A 16,807-nucleotide genomic window follows, 5' to 3' on the forward strand; every position below is an offset into this window, starting at 1 on the left:
CATGTAGCATATAGTTGCTAGTGGCAAATCGTCATTTTCGCTGTCAAAACACGACGAAGACGACGACATCTTATCCGCCATCGTAAATTCTACAACGAATAAAAAATAAACGCGAACGAGGTTACATGCATTGTAGACGCTTGCGCGCGTTCGCGGGAGTCCTTAACACATGGGGTGAATGGCGGAATTTCCAGTCGAATCAATGGTACGATTTCGCATATTATTATTTCAATTTTGAGGTCAGGAGCAGAATTTAGCAATGGCAACATGTTGCATGTATTCACTCATAATATTTATCATGTCCAAGAACCGTGGTTGCATTTGCCGCCCCACGGAAATGAAAAACTAGAGACATTTTCCTTGTCCATCCCACAGTCTAGAAGGAAAAATGACATCTAAACTCTAGTCGTACGCCTGTTTGTATCGCTACTAATATACCATTAATCCACATACTTACCCGTTTTTGCGGTGCATTTGAGCCAGAATCATCATTTTTACGCAATGATTCATCGGGTTTTACCAACGGAACACTTTGAGCACCTTCAGGATCGTCATGGGAACCAGACGAATTCATTTTGTATCCCTATAGTGAAAAGCAGAACAATTACATGCAAGACGTACCATGTGTGAAGATTATGTGCATGTTGATCGATCCTTGGGATGTGTCGGGCCTGTAAAACACCCCCATCCCCTTAATTCATTGCCCGATTATAGTAATAAGCTCCTAAAAGTACAAAGAAGCGAAGAAAGGAATTAAGTAACAATTAAGAGCCATGGTGCAGTAGCTCGCTTTGCTCGCTCACCAAAGATTCAGATACACACTAATACATCGAAATGAGAGAAGGGAGACGGTTTGCACTCTAATCCGAATTTATGTTCTGGTACCACTGGGTCATTCTATCAGTACTTTTCGTCCGACATGTTGTCAGATCTGAAAACTTCCTTGATGTTGATTGGCTGAGAAGCACCCCTGGAGAAGCACTAATCATAATAGTAACTGCCGGATAAAACTGGACTCGTAGGACAAAATATCCGACAAGTCCATTCAGGAAACGCTCCTTGACATACTTTGTAGCATCCTACAGCTATGATAGCCGGTGTGGGATTTAGCCGTTTCAGTCTTATACACTGAATTATCTAAAACATTATGCCAGTTGATTGTGGTCCTAAGCCGGATCCACAATGAGCTGTACCTTTATTCGAGCATCCACTGTCATATTCCATTACAAAAACCGCAAACGCCAAATTGGTTACCCAGACGGTTAACTGCAGATCCGTCTTTTGCCAACTCATCCACTCGTCACCTGGTCTATCTTCATTTACTAGTTGTCTATAAATGATATTCCGTCCATCAACATTTATTGTAACAGCCATTTGGTTGAATACGCATTTGGTTCAATAATCACTTCGTCTCATCACCATTTCGTCTTATTACCAGTTAGTCTAATATTATTTTTTTTATTCATTTCGCCCAATTTACACTTAGACCCAACAGACCAGATGGCACATAGATTAAATGGCTATTGGACCAACTGGTTATTAGACAAAATGGAGTGTGGACGAAATGGCAATTAGACCATGTGGATAATGGACGGACTGATGTTAGACCACATGATAGAAGACAAGTTGGGAATTGAACGAATAGGCATTAGCCCATTCGGAAATAAACCACCATGATGGCCAAGATCAGTACGACAGCTGCCATGATCACATTGGTATTAAGTGACAATTCGGTCAATGCACGTTTGATCAGCGTCACAAGAAACATTTAGCAAATTGAGTATCTGAATATAAAAACGACCAAAGTACAATTTTCGGCAACATTGAGTTACATATGGGAAATTGTAATTCCTTACACAATGACTCATCTTGTGTGTAAAAGACAAGATGGGCTTTTCTTGCATACATTCATATCATAGCGTCCTCTCTCATTGTTTTTACTACTTTCTACAGAAGTCTATCATGTATATATACACAACAAAAAAAGTAAGTCCCCCCTAAATCAAATTGCTGTAACTTTTGAACGGAATTATATGGAGATATGATATTTCGTAGGTGGATTTCTACACTCATTAGGCAACTCCTGGGGAAATATGAAATTGATCAGTTGAGTCATGCATGAATAATCAAAGATTGAATTAAAAATGACCATTTTTGAAAGTCACAAGAGTCGTGTTTCAGATTGTGCAAATACAATGTTGGACAAAAATAGTTTTTTAGGTGAATTTTATGGTGTTATACTGGTTTACTATCCATCATTTAGCCACTCCACACACAATTTTGATATCGTATGTTCATGGTTGAGTGAGCACATTGTATTGCAGGGGCTGCGGAAGCAGGGGGAGGGGATTCAGCCCCCCCCCCCACTTTTTTCAAAAAGCATGTACAAAAATGTAAAAATGACCATACGATTGTGATTTTTTGCATGGTCAGCCCCCACCCTCCCACTTTTGGCTCAGCTTCCCCCCCTCCCTTCCCCCCCCCCCACTTTGAAAACCGTTACGCGGCCCCTGTATTGTGATTTATCATCATAGGGGGTTATGGTAGTATCCTTTACAACTTGCTATAGATCATGTTAAAATTTAAAAATGTTGGTGGCTCCCCCGATTATAGGCCCCTCCCCCATTTTAAAATTCTGGGTCCACCACTAATTTGTCCATAAATTAAACTGATCATAAAAAATTGTTACGAAAAGAATACATTTATGCCGTATAAAGAGTATTCATTCCTAAGTTTTTCGAATGTGCTCGTTCAACCATGAAAATGTTTTAAGTTCAAAAAGTGTGTGGTGATAGAAATGATGGATGATAAAACAAAAACATTTGAAACCGAATTTGCCCTCAATATGCACTTTGTGACATTGAAAATACAAATTTTCCCAATTTGATGCGTGCTCACTCATCCATGAATAAACATATCGATTTCATTTTTGCACAGAATTCTGCCCATAGGTTAATAAACATTACTGCCAAATGACATTGCTAAAGACAGCCTTGAAAAAAGTTCCACCATATTGAATGAGGGTTTACTTATTCTTAAACATATGCACTCATAATGTACACAAGTCTATGAGAGAAGTCAAAATTTTCACAAATATAAAATGAGGGTTTGTTTCATGGACGGTTTTTGCTACTTCTGCCAACAGTTTTTTCATGAAACTTCGCACATGGCTACAGAGTAACACTATCCAAAAGGCGCGCACACCAAAATAACCATTCAACACGGCACAGAGTGGGGCCAAGGCTTTGAACTTTCTTCTCATTTGCATAATTTTCGAATATTATGTGCTCATTGATGCATTAAACATCGGGATTTTCATAAAAATCAAATCAAATGAACTATGCAAGGAGGTTTTTAACAGATATCCATAGTTACGAATTGCATTTTTTCCAATAACGTTAAAAAGAGAGCATCACATTCCACATGTTCATTCAAGCGTGAATGTTTAATTAAACGACTTTGAATCATTGAAGCATGTTTAATGGTCGTGAACATAACGAAAAAGTTGAGAAAAGATCATTTTCAGTTACCAAAATAAAACAATACTTGTCTATGATATTTGAAAATCGTATTTTTGGTTTTTAATAAATGTTCATTGAACCGTGAAACGATGAATATTGTTGAAGATACTCTTCCCAAAAATAACTGTCATCATATTCTTTCATTCTTAGTGATATAAATGTGTAAAAAATCCAATTATTGCAAATTTGGACTTGTGTTTACTCAACCATGAAATTTAGCAAAAAGTTGTATCGTACTTTAGAAAGTACCTTTTACAAGCCTTCTGACTATTTTTCATGATGAGAATGTGGAATTAGTTCCAGTAAAATGGAATCAAAGTCATGATATTTGGCTTGTGACTTTTGAAAAAAGTGACATTTTTGCCTTCTGACGGTGCTCACTGAAGCATGACGTAAAATACGTCCATAACATTTACTCAGAGGGTAGCCTATAAAATTACCTACACGCTCATGTAAAATATATCAATTCGAATTGGTTCGGAAATTATTGATCTTTGTTCAAGGGGGACTTACTTTTTTTGTTGTGTATATATATAAATATAAGAATGACCAAAGTCCATATGATTCTAAAACCGACCCAAGCCCACCCGACAAATGGCCCCGCCCACACACACACAGGTATCGTGAATATTAATGTTCATACAAAAATGCACAATTAAGTTTGTTTTATAATGTTGTCAGATGTCTTTTGGCCAAATATACTTTAATTTCCTAAATTTAAAAATATCATTTTTTCGCTTTCCTCGAAATTACCTCTTATGGACTTAGGCCTTTACTAGATGGGGTGGGGGGGGGGGCAGTCAAATATATTGTTGTACACACCATGCATGACCAAACAAAGATTGGACGCGGGCCGCGCGAGCACTCGTTAAGGGTATCAAAAACACCGATTTTCACAACAAAAGGTGGTTTTGAAAGACTAGTCAAGGGTCAATCGCGGGGTCAAACGTATTCAGGGAAGGGTTTTTTCAGAGCTTCTTTTTAAGACTAGTCAAACGTGTTTAGGGTATAATTTTCTCCCAAGATTTCCCCCGGTGCTTTTTCCTTGTCGTTTCTTAAAAGTGCTCGGGCCCGAGACAAAACTTGTTTAGGGTTCATATTCTGGCGACAACTAGTTTTTTTGGCTCAAATGTGTAAATGAAGCCAGCGAAAAAAAAAATGTTTAGGATTGTTAGGCATACATTTAGAATACTTATTTTGCACACAGAGAAAAACTCGTTTAGGGGTGTTTGGAAATAATTTGGTCACGCATGTTTACAGCAATACATTTGACCCCCCCCCCCCCCGCGATATTTTTATTGCGTTTTGAGTATCACGGTTCCCATGCATTTTAGCAAAACTTTTGAAAATAAGTGATTTCATCATCTATTAAAATTAACTTACTCGTCTTTTACGGGCAGCCATACATCTTCCGTTAATGTACTCTACAAATGAAGAAATGTATGAAACAAAATCAATAATAAAGATAATTAGAACAACTGTTATGATTACAATGATAATGATACGAGATAAACTATACTCTAAAATATAGTACATGAATGGCCCAGGCTTGAAAAAGTGTAGTGGATAATTATCTTCCCATTTTTGAGAGAAATAAAGCACCGATGCATCGCGATGGTAGTATTTTAACAGATGATTAATCATCCCCGTTAATAATATTAATATAAACGCCTTGTGTATTTCTTTCATATCCTTTCATAATCGTTCATAAGATTGGACGATAAATCTCTATAATGCTGAATTTGAGCGGGAAGAAATAAACATATAGGAAACTTACTCTAGGTTCTAGCTGAGATGATACTGCGCCTTCTGAAAGTGTTAATTTTTTTATCAGATGCCGGGATCATGCCAATCGAATTTTACTTGCAAATTCGATTGGGATTCTCATTTTCTCTTACATGCTATTTTGCTTGACGCCTTTTTATTTCTTTATTATACATTTGAATATGATTTTGGGGGAAAAATTTCTGATTGTTCAGGTTAATGTTTTGCTTATGAACCAAATCGGTTTTCATGCCAAGATGCGCATCGCGTTCATGTTATTTGAATGATAGGCCAGTTGTCTATTTTATTGTAATGAATAACAATTCAATTTTCAAAATTCATTAATAAAAATCCACAAACATTGGATCATTCTCAATATCAGTGAAACACAATCTTAAAAATCAATTACATAAATAAATATAAATATAAAATAGAGAAAGAGATAGAAATATGGTGGGCAGCTTACACATAAAAGTTATAAACCATTTAAAATACTTAGGTAATATACTTTACAAATTATGGTGAACAATTTTCCACATTTAACCTTAAAACATATTCAATACATCTTTATCAATAATTGGCCTCTTATAACATAGTTAAAATTAGATTTTTTTTTCTTTTTTTCCTTTAAAAGTTTCTTTGCACAATTCAAATCAAATTGAATATAATTTAAAAAGAACAGGCAACCAAACATCGGGAAAGTTATCGCTGGTGGGTGGATTCAGAGCCTGCAGTGCAGGACCCCACCCCATCGCCAAATGATAATGGGTTACAAAGGACAAATGTTTTTCCATCTTAATATTCGAGAATAAAAGAATCATCTAGCGTAGTAATTCTAAATGGATTATAGTACTGGTAATTCAAAACAAGAAAATTTTGATGATAAATATATAGAGAGGAATAATGACGTACTATAGTTTCACAATGTGACATTTAAAGAAAGACTGATACCGTTGGAAGCTTGGAGAGATTGCTGAAGGTTTAGTTTTTATCTCCTATCCCTATTCATGCTTACAAAAATAAAAACGGATAAAGACGGGGGGGGGGCGTTTCATAAAGCTGGTCGTAAGTTAAGAGCGACTTTAAGAACGACTGGTGATCCTTTCTTACGCGCTAAACCATCGCCAATAAAGTATTACCATGTACTACACAAGGATCACCAGTCGTTCTTAAAGTCGCTCTTAACTTACGAACAGCTTTATGAAACACCCATCGGGTTAGACACAATAGTGTGGTCGAGGCCAGGTATTGGTCAAAAACAATATGGCCCAAAAATTATATTGTGTCTATTCCGGCTGGGTCCTGATTTTCTCGGTCCTTACCTTGTATACGTGAACGCTTACGGCACATGATCACTATGATAACGGCGATTGGGATTAAAATCAATAGAGATAATGATCCTAATCCATCTTCCTTTTTAGCCGGTGGAACTGGTATCTTCTCAGAAGTATTATACGGAACGCTGGAAGTGGTTGAAGGAACCACTTCAACTTGATCTGAAATATGAATATTAGAGCAATGCCATGATTGCAAGACGTAAGTACAGACGATACTTGAAATATCGATATATAATGAAATTGGAGGTGACGTGGCCGATTGGTCTTAGGCGCCTGGCTATACATAGAGAGTCCGGGGTTCGATCCCCAGCCGTGGCACCTATGCCCGTGAGCAAGGTATTTAATCTACAATGCTCTTTTATCCTGCTTTCCAATAGCCGCCATCTTGATCAGCAGAAGTAGTTGCTTATTACATTGGAAAATGTTAGAAACTTCAATGTTTTCAAATACTTCCTTCAATTTCAAGCCATGTGAAACTTGAAATTCAAGGACTTTTTGGTGTCACCGAAGGATATTCTGACGTAACCGTGAAATCCATTTTTTGGCGCATCGTATGTCAGATTTTATTTAAATAAATAATGTTGACAATATGAATGCGTAATTCGAAATATTGAATGCTCATATGCCTCCACTCGCCACATTCACCATTTTAATGCGTAGTAGAAGTGTAGTAAAGTAGAAGTATTTTTCGTTCAAACAATATAGTGTTTAGTAATGCTAATTCAGATATATTTCCAAAGCAAGTCATACTTTTAAGCGTCTTGAAGGGTCTGTGGATAATTCTCTCTAAAAAAATAATGAAAATTGCTTCATAATAATAAGAACTCTTAACTCCTTCTTATTGCAAGGAACTACGAATAATCTCTTTTCTTGGCAATTGAGGTCTCGTTCCCATAAACATCACCAGGCCTACCATGATTATTTAATGTTTGTCGGAAAAATTGTAAATGTTTATACAATGTATCTATGCTTTTTAGAAAGTAAAGAACCCCGTGGAAGGCGGAAAAAAGAAACAAAACACTACAATAATGAAAAAAAATATTCCAAGATGTTATCGTTAGGCCGACTAAAATGGCCTTACCTACAACAGAGAGACGAACTAGGCTCCCTTCCTTTGCAGAATCAAGTATATATTCAGGAATATCTTTCACCACTTTGCAGTCATAGACTCCACTATCTGTTTCTCTAAGGTCCGTGATCGTCAAATACTTTGCCTGGCTTGTAACCTCGTATCTTTCAGTGCCGTTTGACCGTGAGGTTACCCCTTGTGGTTCCACTTTGAGGCTGTAGATAGTCTCGTTGTCCTTTTTCCAGTAAACCCAAATTGCAAGCGAAGTGTCGAAGGGACATTCCAACTCGACCATTTCTCCAACGGGGACATTTCTTTCTGTAAAATAACACATTTGTTGTCAATTATAAATCAGGACCAAATGTCGGAGCTGTAATGCGAGTTTAAGCATTATATCGCTGTCTAAAATGACAAGTAGAAGTCAATCAGAGAAAAGCAATTAGAGTCAAACCTCAGGAAGCTTAAGGCCTAGAGTGACCATGTAGGCCTACAATATAAACTCACAGATTAACACAGAATAATATAGATATGCATGCGAGGCTAGGGGGTGGGTTGAGGGCTGATGCCCCTCCCCTCCAAACAACCCCTCCACCCCAGAAAAAGAGGAAGATATATATATATATATATACATGTATATGTGAGCATGTGCGTATACATACATTTTGTACATGCGTGTGCGTGTGTAATAATGTTCTTGATGAATGTAATGGTATTGTTAGTGGTAAAATTGGGATTCAACTTTAGATCTAGACTAACAAGTTATCGATTCAAACAACTTCGACCTGACAGATGAATCTAACGTTAGATTCTAGACCTAGATCTTTAATAGATCTTACATGAGTAACAGTTAGATCTAACTTTAGGTCTAAAACTTTTAACGCTATTCATATTTGGGTAAGTAGATCTAGGAGCAGGAGTAGGTATAGGTCTAAGTCTAACGTTAGTCTAGATCCCAGTTTTAAGCACTGACACTAGACGTAATTTAGATTTCATACATTAGATCTAATAAATGTTAGAGATCATGGCTGTTTCGGCCTAAAGTGAGTTGGCCATTTTTATATGTGTTAAATATAGATTCAACTTGTTACTGTTAGACAATGCATAACTGACCATGCCTACTGGGATCTAGTCCTAACAGGTTAGACTAAATTAATAGGCATAGATCTAGGCGTATACATTCGTAATTCGTTAATCCGAAAAAGGAATAAGGTTCATAATTCCGAAGGTTTGTTAGTCCGAAAACGAAATAAGGTTCGTTAATTCGAAAATTGAATAAGGTTCGTATTTCCGAAAACGAAATAAGCCAAGGTTCATTAATCCGAAAATTAAATAAGGTTCGTATTTCCGAAAAATGAAATTCATTTTTGTTACAAAAACTGTTGTCATTATAAGATAACACTATATTATGCAATAACAGTAATAACTATCAATGATACATGTGTGTGTGTTGTGGCCAAAGCATGTATTGCATTAAGAATAGTCGCCCGGATCAAGCATAGGCTTAATTTCGATTTTATCTGAGCAATTGCTGCCTAAGCAAATGGTTTAAGGATGTAGGGGATTAAGTTTGTTGGCTGCGTGCGAGTAACCTCCAGATAATAGGATTTGTATTGTAGGGGATGTCATTTTTAATAACAGCTTCTGCTGGTAATAAAAATGAAAATAATACTAATGATGATCATAATAATCCAAACGATGATCATAATAAAAATGTTAATAAAGAATATAAGCGTTGATAAAATTTTATTGATCGTTTAACGCCTAGTGTTGACAATGTTAATGACGATAGAAATGATAACAGCTTAACATTTAATGTTTTTTTCATCATAATCCATGTGAAATTTAAAAACGGAATGCATTTAAATTCGAATCCACCGAACAGTTAAGCCTATGTGTGTGTATGTTGCGTGAGGGATGCTCATGTATGGGTGTTGTGTGTTCGTGCATATCAGGGCCGAAGCCATGATTTTCTATGAGGGGGTTCCGAATAAAAAAAAAGAGAGAACGCTTTGTAGTTCATGATCACTTCCGTTACCTACCGGGGCTGATCCAGCTTTCCCCAATGCGGGGGGGAGGAATTTCCTTACATTTTCCCTGATAAAAAAACGAGTCGTGTATCTCAAGAAACAATTCAGTGCAAGTGTGAAGATCGAATCGATCATTAAAGACTGTTTAACACTATGAAGAGGGCAATTTTCTTGTTACTAAAAATGGACGCAGGTCGGTAGGGGGCAAATAAAAAAGGGCACTTATAATGTCAAAATGGGCATTTTAGTGGAAACGGATATTTTCACCTAAAATTATCATCTGCGTGAAGCAGTTGTGTGTTTTATAGTAATTATGTTGAGCAAAGCCATTTTGAAGTGATTTCTGATTGATAACATGCATATTTAGGAAAAAATCAATTCTGAAGTTGTAAAAGCTCGCTTTTGGTCAATTATGGCGCTAATTTCTGTTTAAAGGTAATCCTTGTGAGATCACGAGCTCAAACTATTAGATATTTCATGCATCAAGACATGAACTTGAACATTCAAGTTACGGGGTAATAATAGCCGGGAGAACAGAACTGAAGTGGCTTCCCTGGGTAAATAATATCTATTTTATTATTATAATTGTTATTTTAGGCCTACATGAAATTTCCCAAAGTTTGAGCACGTGATTCGCTCGCAACATCTCACAAGGATGCTCTTTAAACAGTAATTGACCAAAAACTTCAGATTTTATTTTATTTCCAAACCGCTTGCTCGCTACGCTCGCAAAAGTAAAACCTAAATACATATCTTATCAATCAGAGATCACTTAAAAAACTTTGCTGAACTTAATAACTACAAAATACACAACCTCTTTACACAGATGATAATCTCATGTTGAAAATAACAGCACCAAAATGCCCCTTTTGGCATGTAAGTGCCCTTTTTTGGCTTTGCCCCCCCCCCCCAACCAAAAGTAAAAATACGTTCCGCCACCCCTGGTTTAAACATGCATCGTCTTCATGGCTAACTGCAAAAAGTCCTTAACATGTCCCTTTTTGATCAGGTCAGAGCTTATATTATACAATTTCTGTTCGCGCTTCTTGCTCGCAGTTATTATGTAGTTACATAGGCATCTCGTTTTGAAGATCGCCCATCATATTTTTTAATAAAAAGCTCGCTCTTCGATGTTATTACATATGATGTTATTACATATTTACTTTATTTTATAAGAATAAAGGTAATTATTGACTGTTAGGAATATCCTTTCAAAGAAACAAAAAAAATCAACTTCGAGCTGCCGATCGGTGAAAACATGGGTGGAAAAATGTTCCCCCCCCCCCCTATTGGCGAAAGTTGGATCTGCCGGGGAGGGGGGGGGGGGGCAGGGGCACTTTGAAATGCTTTTTTCCAAAATAGGAAATTCCCTTTTTTCCAAAAAAAAGGTGCCGTTTTTCCAAATAAAATACTCTTTTTAAAGTATACAGCTTAGATTAGTTTTCAGGCTGGAATATTACAAATTTTCAGCTCGCGCTTCGCACGATTGGTGAAATTGGTGAAATATGTATCCTTAAGAGGTCACTAAATGCTTTCTTTAACAGGTTCCTTTTCTGGTCAGTTTTATTTAAACTCGCGTTTCGCGCTCGTGTTAATTATTTAGTTAGATGCACGTCTTTTTAATGACAGCAGAAACCTGCTCGGATATTTTTATTTTCATTTCTTATTGGAATTCCCTAAAGTTTTAGCTTGTGATTCACGCTCGCAATACCTCGCAATAATGCCACTTTAAGAATAATTGAGCCCCCAAAACGAGTTTTACAACCTTTTTTCCAAGCCGCTCGATCATTATACTCTCTCGCGAAAAATAAAGCCTAAATATTCATTTTTTCATAATTAGAAGTCACTTCAAAAAAGGCTTTTCTCTACTTAATTATTATAAAACACACAATGACTTCACGCAGATGATAATCTCAAGGTGAAAATATCACCAAAATGTCAATTTTGACGTATGAGTTTCATTTTTGGCTTTGCCCCTTCCCCCAACGAAAATTCGTTTGGTTTTCGGATTAACGAACCTTCGGAATAACGCCACAAATGCTCGGATTAACGAACCATTTTTTCGTTTTCAGATTAACGAGCATCGAGGTATAGGCAATTTACGTGTTTCGTAATTGTGTAACCGATTTAGGACCTTCACCCTACTATGAAGTTTTGATAGAGACGACTGGGTAACTTTTGGGGGACAATTCCACGAAAATATCCCTCAGGGCTCAAAATTGCAAACATACATGTTTATATCCAATGTGCAAAATCTACCTTTTATAACTGTAGTCTATGCCTTGAAGTTGTTGATGCCATGTTTGCAACTGAAATGCATTGTCTGCATATTTCTGATATTGTATTGCCAAAAGTTCAAATTTTGTTTCAGAACGCGAGTTCTGAAATTGGCCAGATTTTAAATGATTATACCTGAAATATAGTCTCACTTCAGAATTGGTTAAAGAATGATGTCTGTGATTGATTTTTAGTAGAGGACACTCACTTTTTCCACAGTATAACCATAAGAGCTCTCATTTTGGGAAAAAATAAAAAAAGTTGGGTTTTTGGTCTATTGACAGCATAACACCCATAAAATTTAAAAGCCAAAAGTTCCATACCAGCCACACAAAGAAAATAAACATTAAACCAATGAAATATCTTGGGATTTGCAAAGATGTAACTTACTCATTAAAATTATACCTTGTTGTAAATCAAATACCAATTTCAAGGAAATGAAGTTCTAAAAGGTGGAAGGCCCGTAACAATTGATGTGGCAGTAAATATTTGTTTGTTTTTGTCTTCTTCTACTTCTTCTAATCTCAAATCTTTAAAACCAGAAATCAGGGTCGTCACTAGACCATGTTCAGTCACATAGTGGCACACGTTGTAATAGACATCATGAAGTTGAGCCTCCAGGCCAGCGCGCGGGAAATCAGCAGTTATTGCCTCATGTGCTACAGGGGCCAAGGACATAATTACAACAGGAAGGCAAAAGATATTCGTTGGACCCACCTCTTTCGAAATTTGTTCAATTTGATATTGCTGATTGACAAAAGTGTATGAATATGATTGAAAATCTAACACTGATTGTAGAAATGGTAGCTACTAAACTTCCTTTGCCCAAATTGGGAAAATAATATAATATCAATGAATTTGGAACTATTTTTTAGCTGACTGATAATTTAGGATTATTTTACTGTTTTAGTTGATGAATTTCATCTTTTCATAATTATTTTCATAAATGGCGATTTATTTTTAAAATGGGCTGGCTACAATACCCTTTTCTGGCGGTCCTCGTACAAGCGCCAGAAGACGATTTTGGTTTGTATTAAACCCGCCATGGGCATTTATTATATACATAATTCAACATTCAAAATCACATTACATGTTTACAAATTTTTGGGGGGCATCCACACTTTGCCACTCTCGACCCAGGTGCTAGATGGGTGCTCGATAGCATGTGAAGGTCATTGTAGCTTGTCCAGTACTGTGTGCGCCTCACCGGCGACTTGCTGGATACTCCCCAGGGAGTGGAGGGTGTGAATACATTGTGTGCAGGAATGACTGATTGAATCAGATGAGCGGGGTAATAATATAACTGTAAAACGATAAGACACGTCGTCCTGATGTATTAAGCGCTAAATAAATGCAGAATATTATAATCATATTATATATCTATACCTTGATATGTATGTACGATCCACACTTGTTGTATAATCATGATGGCAACTGGGATAAAACAGGTGGCAAGTATTTCTTTCATCTTCCTGCTGTAAAAAGAAATGAAATAATAACTTATTAATACCAACATTTAACATTTTGTCTTACTCCAGAAGATTGACAGCAATCATCTTAATTTGCAAGTGTAAGTAGAACATGTGACCAACACGTGACAATTATCCAACGTGTCAATGTAAAGTGGCACACGAGGATGGCAGAAAATCACGTAGGTCTAAGTGGATCATTGACTCAGAGGTGGTTTAGTTGCCCATCCTCTCTCATCATTGGTATCGATCGGATCGGATCGATGGATCCAAAATTGCACGGTTGATAACGTCATTGCAAAATGGGCTGAATGAACGCGTATCAGGACATCTACCCCCTGAACATCCACCCCCTTAGGACAAGTACCCCCGAGGACATTTACCCCCAAAAATCCACCCCCGGACATCTACCTCCCGGACATTCACCCCGGAAATCTACCCCCTAGGACAAGACCCCCGAGGAAATTTACCCCCCCCCAAAAAAAAAAAAAAAAAAATCTACCCCCGGACATCTACCTCCCGGACATTCACCCCGGACATCTACCCCCGGACATCCACCCCTGGACATCTACCCCCGTATCCCTAGGATTGTTTGCCGGATTTCATGGAGAGGATGCGTATCTTAGCTAATAAAATCATGCGAACGCGTAGTGCTGGATAAATAGTTTATATTCTCAGCACTTTTTGAGCATGAACATGGTGCGTATACTGTACATCTCTTTTTTAAAACAAGAAAAATAAGAAATCGAATCGCGAGCAGAGTAATTTGTGCATATTGACTTTATAACGGGATCTTTAAAGCTATATGTTATCATACTGAGTAGATTAACATCTCACTCAATTGGCAATGTAAGAGGGAGGCGCGAACTTGTCATTTTGATATAATCACATATTTTTTTTTATTTTCCCAATAATTCTACTCCCCTTACTTCGTTCACTTTTCTTCCTCTGCTCACTTTTCTTCTTGTATGGTTTTCTTCTAAACTCCCTTTTTCCCGTTTTTGTTCTTTTTTTGGAGACTTATTAAGAGGTTGAACGCTTCATTTCTTAGTAAAATATCCAGCTTGACAGAAAGTTCCTTGGGTCAAAAGAAAAAGATTAATCCTATGAGAAACTCTGTTTTTACACAAATAAGCGAGTTATGTGCATACATTTGCATATTTATTAAAATCCATAATTCAATTTTGATTTATTGTTCGAAATAGACATGAAATGAAATACTCCGAAAATTTGCTTTGCCCAATTAATCGTGGGCCTGGCAGCCGCTGTGCAGCGCCAGATCATCGAGGCTCTATCCTTTTAATCGTTGAACGCCAAAAAAAAATTATTACAAAACAAAAAAGAAACAGGGTAGCAGCAACTCTCCCCTTTTAACGTATTTTGGTCTGACGCGGCCGGGGTTTGAGCCCCCGACCTCTCGGTTGTGAGACGGACGCTCTACCAACTGAGCCAAACACATTGGTTATTGTTAATGAGATCTTTAACATATTATGCATATGACGAACCCAACCCCTTCTAGAATTTGACACAAAGACTCTGAGGACGAAAGGGATTATAATTACGAATAAATATTTCGGGTATCCCTGTTTGTAACTACCTATATTACAAAACTAATTATAGTATTTTTCACGTATCCTGAATTATTTATGTGGAGTAAATCATAATGGAAATACATCAAATGAGATTTATCAATCTTAAAAGAAAGTATTCATAAAAATAAACTTACTATGTCAATGCAAATAACTCCAGAATTACATTACCAAAATGCATTTGTTGTATAAAGGTAGATGATCTATAAATGACAATTAATTCCATTAACTTTATTCATTAAATACAAGTGAATTGCTTGGTTCGACCCTTAGGTGCAGGGGCGGATCTAGCTTTCGCCAATGGGGGGGGGGACTCGGACATTTTTAAAGTCATATTTACCCTGATAGGAGTTGATTTTTGTTTGTTTCTTCGGGGTAGTCCTAATTGTCACTTCGCTTTATTCTAATAAATCTACATAAATATGAAATAGTGTTATAATCCTTATTTAGATAGTGCGAGCGCAAAGCGCGGGCTAATTTCTTTTTCAATTTATATTTTTTGCTAGAATTTGAACATTCTTGGCAATGTTGGTTATCCTGAACAAGATGTGCATGCAACTAAATAATTAGTGCGAGCGCAAGCAGAAAGTTTTTATATACGCTTTTAACTGATCGAAAAAGGTATATGTTAACATGATTAAAGACTTCTTGTAGTTAGCCCTGAAGACGCTACATATTTCAAAAAAATAAATAATGCGAGCGGAAACGCGAGCTGAAAATTTTTGACATTTCTACCTAAATAAAAATTCTGAGTCCTTTTTTTTGTAATCATGAAGAGAATAGGTATGTAACTAAACAATCAAGATTTAGACCTAAAGCGGGACACTCTAGTCATGTATTGTAAATCATGAAAAGGATGCGACAACAGAGGAATGACGCGTCATTCTCAATAGTTGTGATAATTGAAACTTACTTTATAAGGTATTCATGTCTTCAACGCGGAGCCGATAAGGCCCGAATTACAATCGTCACGAAAACATTATAAAAGGACTCCACCACAAGGTGGCACTATAACACAACTCTGACAAAACACTGGCGTGATCACTTTTTATCTCTTCATGTTAATCTGATGCAAATGTATGCATACTAATAATAATTATACTTTCTTATATAGCGCTTAACACTTACTTTGTCCATGTTGTCAGAAGTCTCTTAGCGCTCTACAGTATATGCAGCATAATTACCCTGGCTTTAGCAGTGCAGCTGTTACGCGCGCTGCGTTTCAAGGAATAAATTCCTGCCAGGTACCCATTTACCTCACCTGGGTTGAGTGCAGCACATTGTGGATCATTTACGCCATAGTTGGGATTCTAACCCACGACCCTCTGTTTCAAAGTCCGGTGACTAATCCACTGGGCTACAACGCTACTACTAATCATTTGCGACATAACAAAACGCACCTCCAAAACAAATGAAAATGGTATCGTCTTACATAAAATTTCAAGACAAATAACATAGCCCTAACAAATATAATATCTGCTAATTTGGTATCAATTCCATCCATTGAAATAAAAGATTATCAGGTAGATATTGTCTGAACCTGCTTGCTATTGGTAAAACGATTTCACTTAAATAATGTTGCTAACACAAAGCAATGCTTATTAAATCAAACCCCATTACCAGCCATTTACATCAAATAACCAAAACTTAGTTGTACTCACGATATACCTTTCTCACAAAACAATGAAGTCCATAAATTATATAAGACTGTGCCGTGCACAGTGCACCTTCATCAGTCTAAAATACCTATAGAG

The 16,807-nt window shown here is 36.9% G+C and overlaps 1 protein-coding gene across 5 annotated transcripts in view; it reads right to left on the minus strand.

Moving 5' to 3' along the window:
• Positions 1 to 16,807, minus strand: part of LOC121414220 — an 83,948-nt gene that overhangs the window by 45,026 nt on the left and 22,115 nt on the right. For all 5 annotated transcript variants that reach the window (XM_041607323.1, XM_041607322.1, XM_041607321.1 and 2 more), the window contains exons 2-6: positions 13,382 to 13,470; positions 7,704 to 8,009; positions 6,608 to 6,781; positions 4,905 to 4,945; positions 458 to 583 (exon numbers count right to left, since the gene is read on the minus strand). In XM_041607323.1, the coding sequence (XP_041463257.1) occupies positions 458 to 583; positions 4,905 to 4,945; positions 6,608 to 6,781; positions 7,704 to 8,009; positions 13,382 to 13,470 (736 nt within the window). The remainder of the gene's footprint in view (positions 1 to 457; positions 584 to 4,904; positions 4,946 to 6,607; positions 6,782 to 7,703; positions 8,010 to 13,381; positions 13,471 to 16,807) is intronic.

Source organism: Lytechinus variegatus, chromosome 4 (genome assembly GCF_018143015.1).
Source record: "Lytechinus variegatus isolate NC3 chromosome 4, Lvar_3.0, whole genome shotgun sequence".
NCBI lineage: Eukaryota > Metazoa > Echinodermata > Echinoidea > Temnopleuroida > Toxopneustidae > Lytechinus > Lytechinus variegatus.